Genomic DNA, 20,568 nt, shown 5'->3' with positions numbered 1-20,568 from the left:
AGAGTCAGCAAATATTTTTTGCAGACGCAGTTATTTTCAGACAAAGTTAACCCTTCAATACCAACCCAAACTAAAAATTAGTCAACATGTATTGAGAACCTATTTTAAATCAAAATTTCAACTGCTTCAAGTTTTCTGGACTAGAATATAAGAATAAACTTTAATACAATATGAAATAGTCCAATCAAGTTTCCATCTCAACTGTGTTTTCAAGTTCTCCGATATGTTCAATTGTACATTTAACTGTATCCCCTGGTTGAAGGAACTGCGGGGGGTCCCTGAACGCCCCAACTCCTCCCGGGGTCCCAGTTAGTATGACATCACCAGGGAGAAGTGTGATCAGACTCGAGATGTAGGATATCAACTGGGGGATTTTGAAGAGAAGCATTTTCGTATTGCTGCTTTGCCTCACTTCCCCATTAACTGAGCAGCTGATGTCCAAATTGTGCGGCTCAGCTATCACTTCTTTGCTCACAATTGCAGGGCCTATGCAATATGATCAACCTTTGAATTCATTTCAGACACCACCGAGGCTAGACCTCATAGAAAATGCGTTTGCTTGATTCAACTCTTCAACAACGTTTCGCGAGCGGTAATGGCGGGAATTTTTGACATTTATTTTATTTTTAAAAAGAATAACTTTTTTTGCTTAATCCAAATGTTTTTGGTTTCAGATAGGTAGTTGTACGCAGGGTTGGCATGTTATTTAACATTGCTATTTAACATTGAATTTAACTTACAGTGTTATTTATATTTTCTAACAGTGATGTTAGCTATTTCTTAGAAATATGAGTAATTCTTAGAAAAACACAACGCATGCATTTCAGATTCAAATTTGCTAGCGTTAACAAATTTGAGATTCAAATTTGCTAGGTGGGCATCTGGTGCTCGTTTGAGCTTCGATAAGAAGTCTGGTCAGCGCATGCCCTGCAGCTTCAGGGCTTGAGAGGTGCTTTTCCACCCTGCGACTGACGTATGGGAAGCTTCGTGCTCAACTCGGCGTTGAGAAAGCCGGAAAGTTGGCGTTTCTGTTCAAGAAACTCAACTCTCGTTGATTTGTTAATTTAATTAGCAATTTAACAAAAATAACAAGTTTTTTTTCGAAAAATAACAGTTAGTTTGTTATTTTTGTTTTTAACTTACATTTTGCCAACCCTGGTTGTACGTCAATATTGTCTTTCAATGAAGTTAAACATTAAATATAAATTCTTGTACACATCAGTATCCTCTAACACAGAGGCGAAGTTGCTTTTCGCATACACAAGCAAAAATATGACCGACAACGCTATTGGAAAAAACTGAATGAGTACAACTTTGAGTCCACAAAATTTCTTAAGTGACGCACGCCAATTATGTGTCTACATAATTGCTAAGTAACGCAAGCCAATTATGACGCATTAGCAGTACCAGTCAATTTGAAAAAAAAAGAAACTTACTAACTAACATGCCTCTATATATAGGGCGGACGCATTTTAACTAGTATACGAAGAATTTCATTAAAAACATCAGACCCTGCCAAGGTTCGAATCCTATTATTTTGCTTTTGGTCTCCTTCCCTACCTCTAGGCTAAGGATCCATGATGCCTTGAAGCTTAAGTGCTCTTTGTAATATAATAGTCTGTGTTAACATCCATAGCTTGGCTGTACTTAATAGCATCAAAATTAACACTTTCAAAATGAACACATTTTGTCGCAACAATTGCATCGCAACAATATTTGCGAATTTAAGTTGAAAAAAAAAGAAAATTCATACTATAATACAAACTTTCAAAATGAACACATTTTGTCGCAACAATTGCATCGCAACAATATTTGCGACTTAAGTTGAAAAAAAAAAGAAAATTCATACTATTACACACACTTTCAAAATGAACACATTTTGTCGCAACAATTGCATCGCAACAATATTTGCGAATTAAGCTGGGAAAAAAAGAAAATTCATACTATAACACAAACTTTCAAAATGAACACATTTTATCGTAACAATTGCATCGCAACAATATTTGCGAATTAAGTTAAAAAAAAAAGAAAATCCATACTATAACACAAGCTATGCTTCTGTAATAAGATTAGAAAAACATCATTGTTGTGGATTAATTATTAGGTAATTTGAAATTTTACATGAAATTTCACCATTCGGTTGCCACTGATACGATCTTTTTTCAACAATAGCAAGAAAAAATCTTAAATTTCACCATTGTTCAACTACAAGTGATACTATTTTTCAAATTAGTTCATTCATTATTTCATGATTAAAGAAGTCTCGTGCATACAGTTTACGGAAGTTTTAAAAGGAGTTTTTTATGTATTACCCTTTACATTTTTCAGCGAGGTAGAATTTTATATTTCAACTGTTGGAATGAATTAGTATTTTATTTTCTTACAAGCTGGCAATAATTAGTTGACCAATTGAAAAATGGGGAGGATGTCGGTATTCGGGTGTGTTATAGTTTTCTTTTCCACACAAAATCAGCTACCACAAAAAATCATCGCAGAGAGTTGAGTGATATATCATATTAATGCACTTCAAAAAAAATTCCAGTGTCGAGAAGAACCGGTTAGAAATTTTTGGTTGTTCGCCTTAATTCGAGCGAATAAAGCGAGCGAGCAGATTTACAATAGCTCATTTCAATGGCTTAAAAGCTTCAATAGCTTAATTTGAAGGGTAAAAAATTATTTTTACTTGAGTAACGTTAGTTTTTTTTGAATATTTTAGCGTCCTTAAGGAATCAAAAACTTCAAAAATTCTACAAACTGCAAAAAAAAATACAAAAATGGATTTTTTTCTAACCATGTTTCTACAAAAATTTTCGTTCAATTTGCTTATTTTACCATGACTGTCGAATATGCTGAAGGTTTTCGTTCAGCTCCTTTTATGACACCACGCCGAAAAGGACACTAATTTGAAAAAACTTGTTTGTTGTGTTTTTCCTAAAGTATGGTCGAAACATTCTGTGCAACTTGCACAGTCACCGGCTATTCTTGTTATTTTTTAAAAATAGCATATTAGGTTTCGATCAAGGAACATGAGTATCGACAAATTTTTTTTAATACAAATTGTGTTAATAACAACATAAATGTTGTCTCGAGATTTCCTTCAACACGACCAAGAAACTATATATCCAGCAACAAATAGTGGCGTGAAGAGCTTATTCCGATAGAAAAAAAATCAATTTGCAAGGAGAGCTCAGACTCAAAATTTCACAGCAATCAAAAAAAAATTCTCACAGCAACCGGAGTTGTGCAGCAAAAGTTGAGAAATGAAAAATCACCAATCCGACGGAATATAACTAGTGATTTGCAAAGAGTGTAAATTATTTCACGAGTTATAGATAGAAGTCAATTGATTTTTGTAAAAATGCGGTTTTAAATAAGTAAATCAGTTCAATCGTAGATTTAGTTCAAGTAGAAAGCTGAGATGTCTTTTTTAGGCTTCAACATTCCGCCTCCCTTGAAGTATTTTCAATTTTCAGATCGTTATTATGTCTGGGTACGACTATCCATTCACAGTGCACGAGACAAAGGAGAGAAAGAGCAGGGCGGAGTCGGGCAGAGCACCACGTCTGCCTCCACATGGCGAGGTGCGAAGGTCCAGTAGGCGGGGCGCTGTCGACCGGGAGCACCTGCAGGGTTTCTTCGATGCAGTGACCAGAGGAGATCTGGGTTTCACTCCGATTCCTGTAAAGTCGTTGGATGAGATCCAGTCTTCAAGGAAGGAAGCTGCAATCGTGGATAGGGCAGTTCTGCGGTTTCCGAAAGCTGAGACTGTGAGTAGCATTTATTCCATTGTATCATAGTAGTAGAGTATAGCGGGTGTGCATCAATTGTTTGTTTTGTTTTAGAAGCAACTTAGAGGTCTTAAACGTATCAGTGACCTCAACGTAGAAGGGTCATTGTTCACTGGCTGGGAGGTTGGAGTTAACTGTCGAGAGACTCCTAGTGTGACAGCTAAGGGTGTTATTGGCGTCATGTCTGGAGGTCAGACCAGATGGCCAAAGCAGGTCTTTTCTTCTCTTCTCCAAGGTATTTTTGTAGAGTCCTCGTCCTTCCGGACTTTCCATCAAGACTTGGATGAGGAAGATGATGCTGTTTTGAGTCTTCTGGGGGGGGGGGGGGGGGGGGGGGCCGAAAGTTGTGGCTGATGACATCTGAAGTTAATCTCTCTGGTGAACTTGAGCGCCTGGCCGGTAGCAATGATTCGGAGATGGGGTTCACTGATGCTGCTAAGTATCTGAGGAACCTTGGTCCTCGGCAGAAGAAACTAGTCCACTATGGTGTTCTTGAGGAGGGGAAAAGTTTGTATCTTCCATATGTGTGGTGCCATGCAGTTCTGACTCTCTGCGACGAAGAGAGGGTCTGCTGTATGTACTATGCGGAGATGCAAACTAGACTTTCCTTGGTAGCATCTGCGTGGAAGCGCTGCCAGCAACACTGCAGGGTCAACAAGCGAAGAGGACCAGATGACAGCGAATGACTGTTCAACGGTAAATATGTTAACAGTTATTCAATAAATGAACTAAATGTGACTGCACCATAAGTAAGGAGTATACAAGTGAAGTATTAACGGTACGAGTCATGAGCGAAAGTTTGTGTACTTAGAAAAAACATTTTATGCGAATTAATGGTTGTAAATCATTACAATACGACATCTTTGAATATAATTTAAAGGCAAATATAACAATTTAACAGTTGACGTGATCAGAGAGCCTATTGTTACATTCAAGACAGTAGTGTAGGCGTATCCTAGCTGTCTTCAGACAATAATTTTATTTTGGGTCATGAGGGTACAACCTCATACGAATTTTAATGCACGATTTAGCACAAAAATTGATGAAAATTTACATCATTTTCGACTTTTATGAACATACAACATTGGGAATTTACATGAAAGTGGTCAATATGAACGATTCAGACCATAATGCATTGCATAGGGGGTAATTTAGGTTCCTACTCTCAAAAGGGTCATGGGGGTACTACCTCTTAAAATTTGAAAACTGCACATTTTTGATATTTTTCGATTTTTTTTAGCACTATAAAGTTCTTGTTTTAAAAGAACTGCACATTGGATATGACTTGGTTGCTATACTGGTAGCTTCCGCAGCTTCGCGACTGGGCGTACGTATTCACCAGTTGTGGTCTTCACTTTTACCACTCGAACAATTGAGTCATTTCCAGGATAAACTTCTATGATTCGTCCAGTTTTCCATTCTAGCGGTCGTTCATTGTCTTCGGCAAGTAGGACTAGGTTGCCAACTTTAAATTCTGGGCCATCCGTGAACCATTTTTTCCGTATTTGTAGCGTTATGAGATAATCCCTTTTCCAAACTTTCCAGAAATCCTTGATCATATTCTGTAATAGTCGATATCGTACATTGGTTGAAACTTGGATGTCCGCAGAGGGAAGAGTTAGCAATGATTCCCCTATCAGAAAATGAGCGGGTGTCAGCGGAGTTGGGTCGTTAGGATCACTTGACATTGGATACAATGGTCGTGAATTTGAGACAGCTTCAATTTGATTAAGAATTGTAAGAAATTCTTCAAAACTGAGACGTTGCAGTCCTATAACTTTTCGCATATGTCTTTTCATACTTTTTACAGCTGCTTCCCAGAGTCCTCCGAAGTGAGGAGCACGAGGAGGGATGGTGACCCATTCAGTTCCTTGGCTATTGACGAAACCAACAACTGATTTGTCCGTTCCATTTTTGTCGAGCAGTTCCTTGATTTTGATCATATCATTTCGAGCCCCGATAAAATTGCTTCCATTGTCACTTAAGATCTTCTCAGGTTTGCCACGGCGTGCAGTAAATCGTTTCAATGAAAGGATGCATGCTTCTTTGGTTAGACGAAGAACCATTTCCAAATGAATAGCTTTTGTCGCGAGACAAACAAAGACGGCAACATAAATTTTTGAGACCTCTGCTTCCTTAATTTCAAAGGGACCAGCAAAGTCTATTCCACATTGAGCAAATGGTTTTGCGGGTGTTATTCTTTCTGTAGGAAGATCAGCCATGAATTGAGAAGTAGGTTGCTGACTAAATCGGACACATCTCATGCATCTTCTAATGAACTGTCGAACTAGATCACGGCCTCCGATTATCCAAATTTCCTCTCATTGTGTTCAGCACTAATTGCCCCCCGCCATGAAGAGTATCTTCATGATATTTGCGTATAAGTAGGGATACTAAATCAGATTTTTTCGGAACGAGTATTGGAAACTTCTTGTCTGTTGGGTAGTTCGATTGTGAAAGTCTGCCTCCAACTCTTAGTAGATCGTAATCCTTGTCGAAAAACGGACAAGATTGAGTAGTTTCGATGTTTTACTCAGCTCCCCTTTCACCTTTAGACAATTTAGCTCTGATTTGAAGTGTATTTCTTGGTCTAAACGAAGAATTAGCATTTTTGCCATGATTCTATTTTTAGGACTAAGACAATCTTCTTCAAGTTGTACATCAGATGTCCGCTTAGATCTGAGCCGCTTCCGATAGTTTGTCGATACTCTATGCTTAAGATGTTGAACAAAGGATAATACATAGCATGCGATGCGTACTGTCTTGTTCCAAGTGCTGTAGTTCTTTAAACGAAAAATTCCATCCGTCATTTCTTCGTTTTGAGCATGATTTGCGAGAACAGTTCGAATTTGTTCACTTTCTGCATTAGTCCTGGCTTTGACGGTTCGTTTTTCAGGTGCTTCAACTAGAGATGGTTGTAGGTTGGGCCAGTGCCTTTCATCTTTAGTCAGCCAATCTGGTCCATTCCACCAGAGTGAGGAACATATTAATGTGTCAGCTAATACACCACGAGAGGCTAAATCAGCTGGGTTTACTGCTGTTGGCACGTGTTTCCAATCGCTTCTGGGTAGGGTCTCTTGTATTTGTGAAACTCTGTTTGCAACAAAAGTGTTCCACGTTCTTGGAAGTTGAGCAAGCCATTGCAAGACAATTGTTGAATCAGTCCAGGCGTGTGAAGTTATCTTGAGATTTGTCTTCCTCAAAATTGAATGAACTGATTTAAGAAGTTTGGTAGCTAAACTTGCACCGCAGAGCTCTAATTTGGGAACAGAGATTGCTTTGACCGGAGCAACCTTTGTTTTGGAGGTCAGTAGATATGCAAAAGTTTTGCCATCATCATTGGTAATTCTTGCATAGATTGCGGCTGCATATGCTTTTTCGGAAGCATCACAGAATACGTGAAGTTGAACCTCCTTTATTGGATGTGAGCTCATAGATCTTGGTATCTGTAGTTTCAGTAGTTGAGGCAATGTTCCGGTGAGCTCATACCATTTTTCCTTGGTTTTCTGATCGACTTCAGAATCCCAATCAAAACCTTGGACCCATAGCTGTTGCATGAGACATTTGAAATTGATGATGAATGGAGCTAGCCATCCCATCGGATCAAACAATTTTGAAATTGTGGACAGAATAGTCCTCTTTGTAAGCAGTTTCAGCTCTGGTAAGGCAGTTGAAAAACAAAAGATGTCCTTATTGGGCTTCCAACTGACTCCTAGCGCCTTGATTTTGTATTAGTCAGAGAAAAGTTCCAGCACATCCGATTTTTCGCGGAGATGTTCTGGCAATCCTTCAATTATTTTAGCATTGCTTGAAGTCCATTTTCGTAGAGGGAATTCATAAGAGTTCAGCTCTTCGCATAAATCAGAGATGAGTCTTTCTGCTTCATGCTTATCATTAGCGCCACCAAGAAAGTCTACATAGAAACAATTTTTGAGACTTTCTTTGATCATTGGGTTCTTAGATTGATTTGCTACTTCATTGAGGCATCTTGTTGAGTGAAACGCTGACGAAGCTATTCCATATGTAACACGTGTCATCCTGAGATGCTTGATTTCATCCGATTTATTTGATCTCCAAAGTATGCGATGGAAATCCTTCGATTTGTCCTCTAGAGCAACTTGTCGGTACATTTTTGCGATATCTGCTGACAAAGCAATTGGGTAGAATCTGAAGCGCATGATTATCGAGTAGAAGTCGTCTTGTACCGTGTAACCAACCATCAAAGTGTCGTTGAGTGATTGTCCGGTTGATGTTGTTGCAGATCCGTCGAAAACTACACGTAGCTTTGTGGTAGTAGAATCTTCCTTGAAAACGCAGTGATGTGGCAGATAATATACGCTATCAATTGGCTTTTCGATTTCTCCAGGCGGTATGTACTCCATATGCCCCATATCGAGAAATTCGTCTATGAATGCGGTATAGCGATCTTTTAGTTCTGGATTCTGTTCCAGTCGTCGCTCGAGATAATTGAATCTGCTTTTTGCTTGTGCTTAACTGTCGCCAAGTTGACTATTGGGCTTGACAGGCAGCTGCACGGTGAATCGTCCATTTTGTAGTATGGTTGTTTCCTTAAAGTGAGATTCACATCGATCTTCTTCTGTTGTTGTCTTTTTGAAATCAGGAATTTCTTCTAATTCCCAAAATTTTCCTTAGACTATCGTCAATAGACACATGAAATGACTTGAAGAAGGTTGTTGGAGGACCGGGTGTTCTGCCGCTAATCATCCAACCAAATAGAGTGTCACGTGCATAAAGCTTGTCTGTAAGCTTAATCTTTTCGCAGCCAACAATGTCGTTGTAGACATCACAGCCTAGGATTATATCGATTTCCTTTGGTTTGTCAAAGTCTGGGTCCGAGAGCTTAAGACGTGTGATATCCAAACTGTTCGGTATATTCACCCGTTCTCTGGGCAGGTAGCCAGAAAGTTTTTGAAGAGTCAAGGCTTCAATATGTAGAGATTGATTCTGAGAATCCTTTGTTTCCAGATTGACAGAACCAGATTTCACAGTTTTTGCTCCTCCGCCAACTCGAGTTAGTTGAAGAGTCAATTTCTTGATTGGTAGCTTGAGTCGGTTAGCACAGCTGGTTGTAACGAAACTGCATTCAGATCCGCTGTCCAGTAAGGCTCGACAATTGTGATAACCGCCATTTGCAGTTTTCACCTCAATTAGTACAGTTCCCAGTATGGTAGTGGCACAAGTAGTACCACCATGACCCGCAAACTTATTTTCAGGTCCTGGTTGCTTGTTTGGGTCTGTATGGATGTGAAGTAACGTGTGATGACCCTTTCGACAAGTTTGGCACGTTGACTTCGACTTGCACTCATGATTTTGGTGTCCAAGGGACAGGCAATTGAAGCATAATCGCTTTGATTTGGCTTCTTGTCTTCTATTGGAAATAGACATTTCCTGAAATTTTGTGCATTGATACACGCGGTGATCACCACTGCAGCATGGGCAGATGATCGTCTTAGCAGAGTTCGTGTGGTATGTCTGTACCTTGTCATCTTTCTTAGAGTTTCCAGATTGGTCTGAACTTCCTTGATGATTTTTTCTATGAATTGAAGGTAACTGGAGGTCCTTCGTAGCTTCTAGGGCGCGAGATCGTTCCTCCAAGAACTTCTTCATCTGCTTGATTTTTGGCATGTCACTTCCCGCGCAGGAAAGTTCCCATTGTCTTCTAGTTACAGGATCTAATTTCATGGCCAAAACGTGAACCCAGATCAAATCGCATTGATCAATTTTTAGTCCAAGTCCTGTCAGTGCCATCGTGTTTTCCGTGTAGGTGTTAATCAAGCGACGTATTGCAGCGGATGACTCATGCTTCATTGGAGTGAATTCAAAAATTGCTTCCAAGTGAGCGTGTGAGATCATCTTGACATCAGCATATCGATCCTTTAGAAGTTCCCTTGCGACTGAGTAGTTCGCGTTTGTAGTAGGCAAGTGGGATAGCAAACGAAACGGTTCATCCTTGAGGGCACCCTTTAGGTATTGCAGTTTCTGAACATCAGACAGCGATGCATTTGAGTGAACTGCTCCATCAAAGGAATCTAAGAAAGGTAGCCATTGATCATACCTTCCGCTAAATGTTGGCGAATTCAGTTTCGGCAACTTCAGGCAAGTATCTTGTTTTCGACCAGCACCACGTTGGGAAGTGGATTTGTAGGATCCGGTTCCGCTTGCGCTGTCGTCATCTTTGACCGATTCAGTTGAACATTTTCCTCGGTCATCTAACATAGCTGTGATCATTTCCATCAAACAATCTACTTGAAGGTAGATTTTCTCAGTTTCTTCCAATTCAACTTTAAGTGCATCTTCATCATCGTTTAGAAAATTTGAAATTTGCTGATTAAGCTCTTCCAGTTCCTTTTTCTTTCGTTCGCACATCGTGAGATTGGCCTTGAGAGTTCCAATTTCCTTGTAGGTTAGAGCAGATGCCTCTTTGTTGAAGATTGCTGAGACGGCATTTTCTGATCGGGTAATGACACCGATGTTAGCACTTCTTGATCGCTTCAAAGCAGGAAGAGTGAGCGTCACGTTGCTCATGTCACTAGCAGGTGATGACATTTTTAACTTTCCTCTTTGTTTCTAATCTTTGGTTCGTTCGTGAGTCGCGTTGCACCAAAAATGTTGTGCAGCAAAAGTTGGGAAATGAAAAATCACCAATCCGACTGAATAAAACTAGTGATTTGCAAAGAGTGTAAATTATTTCACGAGTTATAGATAGAAGTCAATTGATTTTTGTAAAAATGCGGTTTTAAATAAGTAAATCAGTTCAATCGTAGATTTAGTTCAAGTAGAAAGCTGAGATGTCTTTTTTAGGCTTCAACAACCGGTTCGTTACTGATAGGTCAACTTGTTTTTTTTTTTACTGACAGCATTTTTTACCTAATGGACAGAAAGTATCCATGCTCTTCCCCAAAATCCACTGCTTGTTATTTCTGGTTTTCTGCCAGTCACGCGCTGTAATGTCATTTGCAATAGTGTATCCAAAAACATGCTCAATTGCTTTGGCTTCTTTGATATGGCGACCACCAGCTCCCATTATTACAGCTAACTCAAGTTCATAGTCAAGTGAGTTGGTCACGGTGGGATGCTTGATTGTTTCTCCATGACAAATCACTGTTGAAGCAAACTGAAGATATGATTCAAATCTGTTTTTAAAAAAATTTACAAATTATAATAGCTGGAGGGGCCGAACCTTACCTTATTAAACACAACGGGTTCTTGCGGATATTTTTCTAAAGGAACCCTCTGCTCTTCTAAATGATCTCGATAGTTTAACCCAATTCCCAGAATTTTATCCGGCCGTCTATCAAAGAGAGGAAGCAGGCTAACATCTTCAAATTGCACGGTATCAATTGCGCACTTTTCCATTTGAGACCAATTCATCTTGTGGATACTTTCTACAGTCATGTCAAATGGTAGAATATTAAGGCCTGCAGTGCTTTTGAGAGCCCAGCACTGTTTTTCAACTGAGCTGGTTAAACTCTTCACTGCACAACGTACAATTGACATGATATCTTGGATAAATGATTTCTAAATCAACGTAAGAAAACGTCGCTTTAACTTGTTTGATTATGCTCCCTGCTTGAGTCACTTTTCAAGAATTATTTTAGAAAATGAAAACCTGAATGGTTAAAACAAATAATTCTTACATTTGTAATTTTTAAAAAAAGCGTCAATTAAAATGGGCCCTTCCGTCATGCGACGGTACGTGCACAAATTGGATAGGGTCGCACCAACGCTACATAAATACATCGGCAAAACTTTATGAATAAATCAAGTCGATATTATTGCATCAAGAGAATTGTCAAATAAAATCTACCCTCCTCGTTTATAGCACAGATAGAATTGTCTATGTTGGATTTATTTTAAAGATTTTTGAACCTTAGGCAGAGAATTGCACTCCTCAGAAATGCAAAACTTAGTTTTGTTCTTATAAAGTTCATTGTGTCCGAGTATGATTCGTTCCGTTTCTCGCTTAGTTTCTCTGCTTGTGTAACATTCGTCTACTGCGGTCACACATGAGGTTTAAGAAAAATAGGCCCTATAACCACTGGCTCAAGGGTCAGGGACACTATCTCTTGTGTTTTTCTACCTCAAGAACGGTCGGAGCCAGTTCGGTTCGTTTGTGACATGAGACTACGACCCGTTACAGCTTAAAGGCTACTACTAAAATATCCCCCCACTCTAGAATTAGAAACGTCCCCATACTTAGGTCTCTAGATACCCAAAATACATGAACGCCGTTAAAAACCGGGTTGGAACAATCCGTTAAGTTGCTTTTTTATTAGACAGTGGAACTTTGATCCATTTCAGATGGATCAACCTAAAACTCGCCTTACCTCAACATAACAATTATAAAACACACTCTAGGAATTTAAATTTGTACTCACATAGTAGCACGCTCAAGAAGTGGGAAATAATCCAGTCGGTAGTTAACTCAAGAATTGAATAACGTAACTAAATGAGTCTAATGTTTTATAGTTTTAACAATGAGAACGAGTTTATACTCTAGACAATAGTTTTCTTGTGAACCATTAGGACACTCAAGCTGTCCACCTTTCCACCGAAGGTTCACTCTAGTCCAGTTCCGAATAATACTCCAGTCGCTATAATCCAATTCGAGGGAATGCTCTCGTCTCTGTCACAGATGGGACAGCTCTACTCTCGATTATTATAGTGACAGAAATTGCGAATAGCAATCTCCTACTGCTTTTTCTTACAACTTTCCCGCGTGTGCGACTCAATTGTTCTGAAATTGTTCTAACTTCTTTTTCTGATTTTCAGTTCTCGCGAGAAAATCGTGCATGACAGGTTCCATTCGAAATTTTGAAAAATTAAATTTCACTCCAAAATCAAGTGTTTTTTTGCTCCTCTCAAGGTCAAACTTCCAAATATGACCGACTGGCACATACTCCCCGGACTCGAGATCGATGTCCTCATCGCGCGCTGTCTTCTGCCAGTGAGTCCCAGAAAAACCGAGTGTTGCTCAAGATACAGTGCCAGTGGTCATTTACAGAAGTTTGCAGCAGACTTAAGCTTATCCACACCCCAAAATTCACAGCCATTTAAAATTTTCACACTACTGCTAAACAGCAACCAAAATCTGCATACACCTGCACCCTTGAATTTTCGCTTTTCAAGCCAATCATTTTAAAATCTCTTTTGTCCTATTCAATCAGGAAATTGTCATGCAGCATTTCGATTTATATAATAGATATAGTATATTAGTAACAATATTTGCTTTGTTAAAATTTCTTTTTCGTGAATCCAAGTTTCACTCGGATCCACGCTCAAGCCCCCCTTTCCCTCTCAAGACTCAAGATCCATTCGAGCCACCTGCTCATCTCGCACTCTTCGCCTTGGAGGTACTGCACCCTGAAGTACTAGATACGGCAAACTGTCTCAACAGTTCCTCTTCATCATCGGAGCTAATCACAATCTCCTCCCAAGCCTTCAGCTGTTCGTAGGATCGCATCCATTCTCTTTGCTCTTGCAACCTCTTTGCTTGGTTGGGTAGTGCCTTCACCCTAGATTCCCGGTTCAAACAAAAGGAGTTGTGCAGGCTCAAGCTCACGTTCTTCGCCAGGTCTTCCTCTAGTATCGACTCCCTCGCTTTGGTATTGTCTCTAGACATCTTACCCACTCTTTTCCATCCTGTCGTGATCGCATTACGATGGGTTAGCAGGGGTCTCTTGAAAGCTTCCGGCCCAATCTCGGCCTGGAACTGTCGATACTCTTTTTGATGTTTTCTCATGTGATCTTTCGTTGTCATGTACAACCAAGACGTCAGTGTCGCCCGAAACCATGGAAAGTACCTCAAGCGACTCCATACGTGCCTGACTTCCGTCGGTATGGCGAATACTTTGCACGCAGTCTCAAACAACTCGAGTCTCCTGCTGTAGTCTATCGCGTATATTGACTCAGCCGTTGGCGTCGTCGCCTCCCGATACTTCGTTATATTCTCTTCTATCCATCTCAGAGCTAACATCGTACTCACTACTAAGAGCGTCACCTTCTGCCGGTGATCCGGTAGCCCGATCGACCGAATCTCTTCCACATCCCACACCAGGCAAAGGTTCTTGTGATCTGGATACCACACCGTTTGTGCCAAACAGTGGCATGGGCATTCCCCATGAGAGATCTCAATGCTCCTGAGATTACGCTCCCCTGAGGCTTCCAAGAGAGGCTCAAGCTCCATCATTTTCTCGTGCATCGTGTCGTTGTCTTCCAGGTTCGGAGTACTTCCCACAGGTTTTCCGATCACGTTTTGTCTCTCGTGATCGCTTGTGTTTTCTCTTTCCAACTTCAGAAGATCTTCTCCCCAGATTTCGCTTAAGTCATCTCTCAATTCTTTTGGTACTGTCCCTTTGATTTTTCTCAACAACTTGTGCGAGTGATGCGACATCCGAGCCAACCTCACGCACTTGGGCACTGAGAAGGCCTTGTCCACCAGTATTCTCTGGCTGGACACTTCCACCATCGCCATGTGTAGCGGGTAGTGATTTCCGCACAAGTTGGCCATCATTGACCCTATCAGCGATTTCGCGTTCAATGGCAAGCCATAAGCTTCGCTCATGGGAAATCCCATTTCCGCCTCAAGACCAACCTTCCAGCTCCGGATGTGTTTTTGAGTCACCTGCAACACCCCGGGCCATGATTCTACGCTCAACGCCGTCACTAAATGATGTTCAGATTCCAGTCTCTCCAGTGCCTGCAGACCACACATTCTCGAGAAGAATCCGAGAGCTGTCGCTATATTCACCGTGGTTCTCGCGTAACATTCCGCTATTATTTGCACTTCACTTTTCTCCCTTTCTGTGATGTCTTCGAACCAAGTGACCAGGTCTTCTTTTTGAAACGACAGTATTCTGACGCATGACCGTCCATCGCAGATGTGCTCTCCGTTCCCACACGTCGAATCCAGACAGCTACCCGGCTCCAATTTCTTTGCTGACCCGGGGTCGCTCGTCCCTTCGCTTGGCTCTTGCATCTGGGGCGTGATTAGCTTATGTAGCACACTCAACTTCGCCAGATCTTCATCTTCCGTTGGTGCTAACCTCACTCGCTCGGTGGTTTCCTCGATTAGACTCGCATGGGGATGTGGACACCAGGAGGGTCTTAGTAGCTTCCATATCACTCCCAAGTTCGTAGTTAACAAGCCATTTCCACCGCCCATGTTCACTTCAACTCTCTTGTTTGAGCGCGGTATGCTTATCACCTCTGGTGTTTTCTCAAGAATCAGGCCCAGGCTCGGCCCCTCTTTCTCCACCGCGTCTATCTCCATTATTCTTTCTGTCCAAAACTTCAGTAGCTCCGCTACCTCATGGTTTCTGTGGGCTCCTCCAGCTTCCGAGGCTAAGAAGGGATTGTAGGCTATTCCCATCACTCCAGACACATATTGGTATTCCCCCTTCTCACTGAGTCTCGAGTACTGTTCTGACGAGGCCAGGTTACGGTGAACATCATGTTCTTACTCGAACTTCTTATTAGAGAACCTCCGTACCTCGTCCAGCTTTCGATGGTTCTCTAAGGATAGTCTGGAACCATCTTCTTTCTCTATTCCTGTACTCTGATATACGTTCAAGATGATCGTTGAGACTCTTTTCTCCATGGTTTTACTTCCACTTGCTCTCTGGTGCATGCCAGGATGGTGCTATCAGACATCATTGACATTATCCATCTCAAGAAACATGTGGCATCTTTTCTTCTAGCCAGGCTCAAGCCTGAATTGTCCCTGGCCACGTGTTGCATCAGTGCCTGATACACCTCTAGCTTCTTGCTTCCCAACTTCAGCCTGTCATACGAGGTCAATGTCTCCAACTCTATTCCCACCAGACTCCAGGTGAACATTAATTGTCCCGCAGTTCTAACGAAGGGATTCGCCATTAGTGGCGGTGCTGATGAGGATGTCCTCATCGCCTCTTCAAAATGATCCTTCAACAAACTCTGCCAGGACCTCTTCAGATGACTTGCCGTCTCTATCTTATTAACCTCGGCTTTTTGCTGGGTGGCCCAATTGCGTCGCCTGCGAGCTATTCCACTGTCCAACTTCTTCAAGCAGTCCTCCATTTCCTTCAATGTTTCGAGGGCCACCCACCACGTCCGGGAAGTGTTCCTCGTCTTGTTCATCTCCAATGGATCACTCGTCACTTGTTTGCCCATGTCCTGATGTGCCTTCGAGATCCATTCTTTGCCGATCTCCACTTCCCCTACCTGTCCGTTCGTTGAACCTCTCTTCACGTTTACCTTCTGAGGCTTGAAGTCTTCTTCTGACGTCGAACTGGCGGAAACCTCTATTTCCTTTTCTACTTCAAGTGGTTTCCTGAGCTCCGAGCTGTTCTTGTATGCCGCCGTCTTGCATCGAGCCAAAACGATGGGCGCCGTCTCTCTCAAGTTTCCTTCCGAAACAGCATCCACTGAAGGACTACCCCATCCTTCCACTTCTCTCTTCCTCTTGCGAGTCTTCACATCTCTGCTCGAGGGTGTTGTGGCTATCATCATTGATTCGACCTCTCCATCCACTCCTTCCAACTCTTGCCTCCCCCCTGCTCGAGCCTTAAGGATATTAGTACTTTTAATCATATTACTAGTCCCAACCTTATCCCGTTTTATATCATCAACCATTTTATCCACAGTTTTTTGTTTCAGAGTAGAGCTGTCCTCACATTTCTCTTTTCTAGTCTTCGATCGTGCGTTCCTCAGCTCCACTAGCTTGTTCAGCAGCTCTTTTCTAGATTTCTCATCCAGGCCCGTTCCTATCAGGAGCGGTTCCCCGAATCTCACTACTGCGTCCCACAGTTCCTTCTTGAACTTGTCCAGCGTCGTCTCGCTGCCCACTTCTCGATTGAATTCCTCCAGGAATTCCTGCCAAGCGTCATCCTCGAGAGATCCCAAGAATATGTCCCTGTTCCCTTCGAACGTGTTCTTCTCCCTTTCCTCCGAGCTCAAGAGTAACATCCCCATATTGAAGGTCTCACCTGCCAATGGCAATTCCAGATCCTTCCGGGGAGACGGAATCAGGGGTGGTGTGGCAGTATCTGCCCAATTCTCCTCGCTCAAATCTTTCAACAGCTCTTGAGTGGTGAGCTCCTCCCCTGATGGCCCTGGTTCAGGCGTATTCCCCACTTCCATGTCTTCACCGGCTTCACTGAGAGTTTCATCCATACTCTCTTCTTCTGACTCATGTCTCCTTCTCTCGAGAATTTTCTTAAATCGGTCCTCGACGGGTCCGCTCCTCTTGTCTCCAGGTGTGTCCACGGACAGTGGTGATGGTGTCGTAGGATCCAGCTTTTTGTATTCCGTCAGTGCTACATGCAGTTGACCTGCTGCATCTAGTTCTGTTCCTTCCTTACTTATTTCCACCTGTTCCAAGCCATAGGGCGCCTTATATTTTCTCGTGGCAAATTTCATGTCGTCCACCAGTGCGACGTGCCCCTCCATCACGATCATCCTGCCATCATCCCATATGGGTAACATGTTCTCAAGTCCCTCCTTCTCAAGAGTTCTCAAGACCTTCCGCACCTCATACCCTGGGGGCTGCGAACCTCTACTCTTTTTCGCTTGCGTCGTCCACGAATTTACCTTCATCTCGCTGGTATGGAAGTAGACCGCCGCCGTGTAGCCAATGAACAGGGGGTCCCAGCCATCAGTGAAATCCTTCTGCATTTCCTCCGTCGTCATCCTCGCCATTATGGAGGGAACTACCAAGGGACTATTCATTCCTAAGGTCATCCTCCTGACTATTGGGAACTCAGGCATGGTGGCCGGGAGGATTTCTTTCTCCATTATGGTCTCCAGCTCCCTCTTCACCAGTGCGAAGCACTCCTTCCAGGCAGGAATTCTCAAGATTTCTCGTCCGTCCGCCGTCAATGGGTTCAAGTTCCAGAATTTGGGATACATTTCAATGGGACCCTCTCGCTTGCCTCCCATTCTACATTGCATTTGCCCCCTGAAGTTGTACACTATCAGCTCGGCATCTTTCACCTTTCCAAAGAGTACCGTGTTGCTCATTCGCCCTCTGAGCACCTCCTGCTGACACCAATTTAACGCCGTCCCATCCAGTATACTGATAAGGCTCAAGTGCGTTACAGAGTGACGATACGTTGTCACCAGGGGGTCTGGGAACGCGTACGTCACTGCTGGACCATAAATGCAGGTCACCACCTCCTCTAGGCCCCGGATTATCCCCATTGGGTCCGACCTCATTGCCAGGCATAGGTCCGTCAGCAGAGGCATCCCTCTGTTCGTCTTCTTCCATTCTTCTCTCGAAGTTGGATTCTCATCTTCACCCGTCATGTGCCGATTTTGCATCATGAGGTATTGCACTAGCAACGTCTTCAATCCTGCGGCACACTTGTAGGAGCTGGTTTCAATGCTCGTGTGGACTCTCCCCATAGACAGAGGCTCTCCATATTCCATTAATCGATGAAACGACACCAATTCCCCATGGGTCAAGAGCACTAGTGCCAGGTACCCATCAACTCGAAGTGTCTCCACTCCCCGACTAAACATGTATGCTGGACCCATGTTGAACAAGTATCTGGGGTAGACCAAATACAGGGCCAAGAGCAGGCTGATGGGCATGCCCAGTATCTCCTGCACGAAGGCTCCAAAGATAGTCGCCGTGGTACCGAATATTCCTGCCAAGAATTCCTTCTCCCAGCAAGGACTCAAGAACTTGAGAATCTCGTAATCCCTCCGAGTCTTCAATTCGCCTTTGGCGTGCTCTCTCCAGAACCCTGCGATCGTCACTTCATTGGCGGCCGAGACAAATCTAGCCACCGTCATGTCTCTTACCTCGGCCAGCTCCAGTTGCTTCTCTAGGAAACTCCAGACTTGCTTCACGAGGAGTGGTGCTTCCTCCCTTGTCTTATTCGTGGCGTTCTCCAGCCTTGGTGTCAAAAATGGCCACCAGCCATTCTCTTGAGTCAAACGATATTTCAACGATCCTAATTGCTTTTCCGTCTCGACCACATTTCTTCTCTCGTTGCTGGGACCTCTAGACCTGCTGGTGGAATTTGCGACTTTCACATCCATACTCTGGAACCACAGGCTGGCCGTCAACTAGTTTATCGCCGGGTGGTCGTCCCCGATGACTGGGCTGAACTTGAGTTGTCTAGCAAAGTTCGATATCTCTAGCAAGAGTACCTCATCCAATACAATCAGGACGTCGGCCAGTCCGTAAAAGCCCCTCAGTGCATGAGATATGTCAGCCCATGCCGCCGGCAATTCTGATTTGTAAAGCCTCAAGTTCGATGGCTCCAGCTCTCGATTGGGGGCTGCCATCAGAATCCGCCATTCACTCCCTTCTGCTATCAGGATCAAGACCGCGTACACGAATTGTAGGGCGGGTGGCATATTTGCGTATCCTGGGGATGTGGTAAACACCACCTTCGTCTTAGACCCAAATCTCGAGGCTACGTTCTCTTGTACCTCATTCATCGCCGCAAATAACGCCTGAATAGCCTCCCATATCTTCCTTGATGTCGGAATCTCCTTGCCCTTTAGTTGCTCAAGAAGTCCCATCGCGTGCAGGTGATCATTCATCCCTGCAAACAACAGCAGCTCAGGTTCGCAGGGCATCTCCGACTTTATTGCCACTACCAGAGTTAACATCTGATTCAATTCAGCTCCTGGCAAAGAGTATATCAAAGTCTCCGGCCAGAACAACTTGGGAGACGTTCCTTCGAAGTCTGATCCCGCCACAATGACTACTCTCGCAGCAGCTGGGTCTGCTCTATCATACACTGCCAGGGTTTTGGCCAGCTGGGTACTCCCACAGGGCTTCCCGTACCTGGGATCTTCCGCCAATTTCGAGCCTTCGTAAGCGGCATCTGGCAATCCCGTTCCTCCCGGATTGAGTAGCTTGTCTACCACCTTCAACTGTGCCGGGGTTGCCAACCTGATCCTGGCGATGCTAGTTCGGTGCTTGGGAGTTTCTGCTATAAGTCCCGGACTCCCCAGCAGCTTGAGAGGTCTGTAGTTAATGGGTCCCATGATCGTTTTTGTGGGAATTCCCGTCAGGTCTGTGGTCTCCATCAACTTCGCTCTCGAGAAGTGCGCCTCATGAGCTTTCAACCAGTCCACGCAATGATGCCTATTCAAATCCTCGTGTGATACTCGTTCGATCCCCAGGGTTTCCGCCAATTCTTGCCTGCATTCCAAACTCTCTAGATCCAGTTCTTTCACCTTCTCAGGATATCTCAAGCGAGCGGTCTCCATAGACTTATTTTCCCGTTTGCTCTCTGCCACTACCACTGAGGATATCGCCGAGCTTGGAGGTGTTGATGACGTCACCTCCTCAGACTCCATTGGCGTAGCACTCTGCAATCTGGTCTGGCTGCTCCTTGAACTGTCTCTAGTGTCAACTCTAGGTCCCAAGCGACCAGACAAGGCCCTTGAGGCCAGGAATGGTGGGTTCGGAGGTGGTCCTAAAGTGAATTGGGCTGTCTCTAGCAGATCCGCCTCCAGCGCATTCATGTGTTCTTGGAAGACGTCGTTTAGCCACTCTGCTCCCCTCGGTCTATCAAAATGGATTCCATCACTGGAGGTGTCTTCAGGGAATCCCTCTTTCTCCATGCGCTCTGCCACGTCCAACAGTCTGACAGGGAGCACACTCTTCCGGTGGATGTCTCTTATCCCCTTGTTTAGGTTCCGCACCTTCTCGTTCATCTCCAAGGCGTGCTGATCAAACATCATATTGTAGGGGACAGTACATATCGTCAACAGGATGGGGTCCATCTGAATCCTCAGTTCCTCAAGAAGGCAGCTC

The 20,568-nt window shown here is 43.4% G+C and overlaps 1 protein-coding gene across 1 annotated transcript; it reads right to left on the bottom strand.

Annotated features, from left to right (window-relative positions):
• Nucleotides 1-75: 75 nt before the first annotated feature.
• Nucleotides 76-11,777, bottom strand: LOC134855254 (fumarylacetoacetate hydrolase domain-containing protein 2-like). The gene is made up of 3 exons (XM_063871720.1): nucleotides 10,995-11,777; nucleotides 10,677-10,923; nucleotides 76-486 (listed from the first exon to the last, which is right to left on the bottom strand). Exons 1-3 carry the CDS (start codon nucleotides 11,304-11,306, stop codon nucleotides 185-187), a joined length of 861 nt encoding a protein of 286 aa, XP_063727790.1. The 5' UTR covers nucleotides 11,307-11,777; the 3' UTR covers nucleotides 76-184.
• Between the last annotated feature and the right edge of the window lie 8,791 nt (nucleotides 11,778-20,568).

The sequence above is a fragment of the Symsagittifera roscoffensis genome, chromosome 10 (genome assembly GCF_963678635.1).
Source record: "Symsagittifera roscoffensis chromosome 10, txSymRosc1.1, whole genome shotgun sequence".
In the NCBI taxonomy this organism is placed as follows: Eukaryota; Metazoa; Xenacoelomorpha; order Acoela; family Convolutidae; genus Symsagittifera; species Symsagittifera roscoffensis.
The sequence above is the reverse complement of the archived record's forward strand: the minus strand, read 5'-3'. Positions and strand labels throughout refer to the sequence as shown.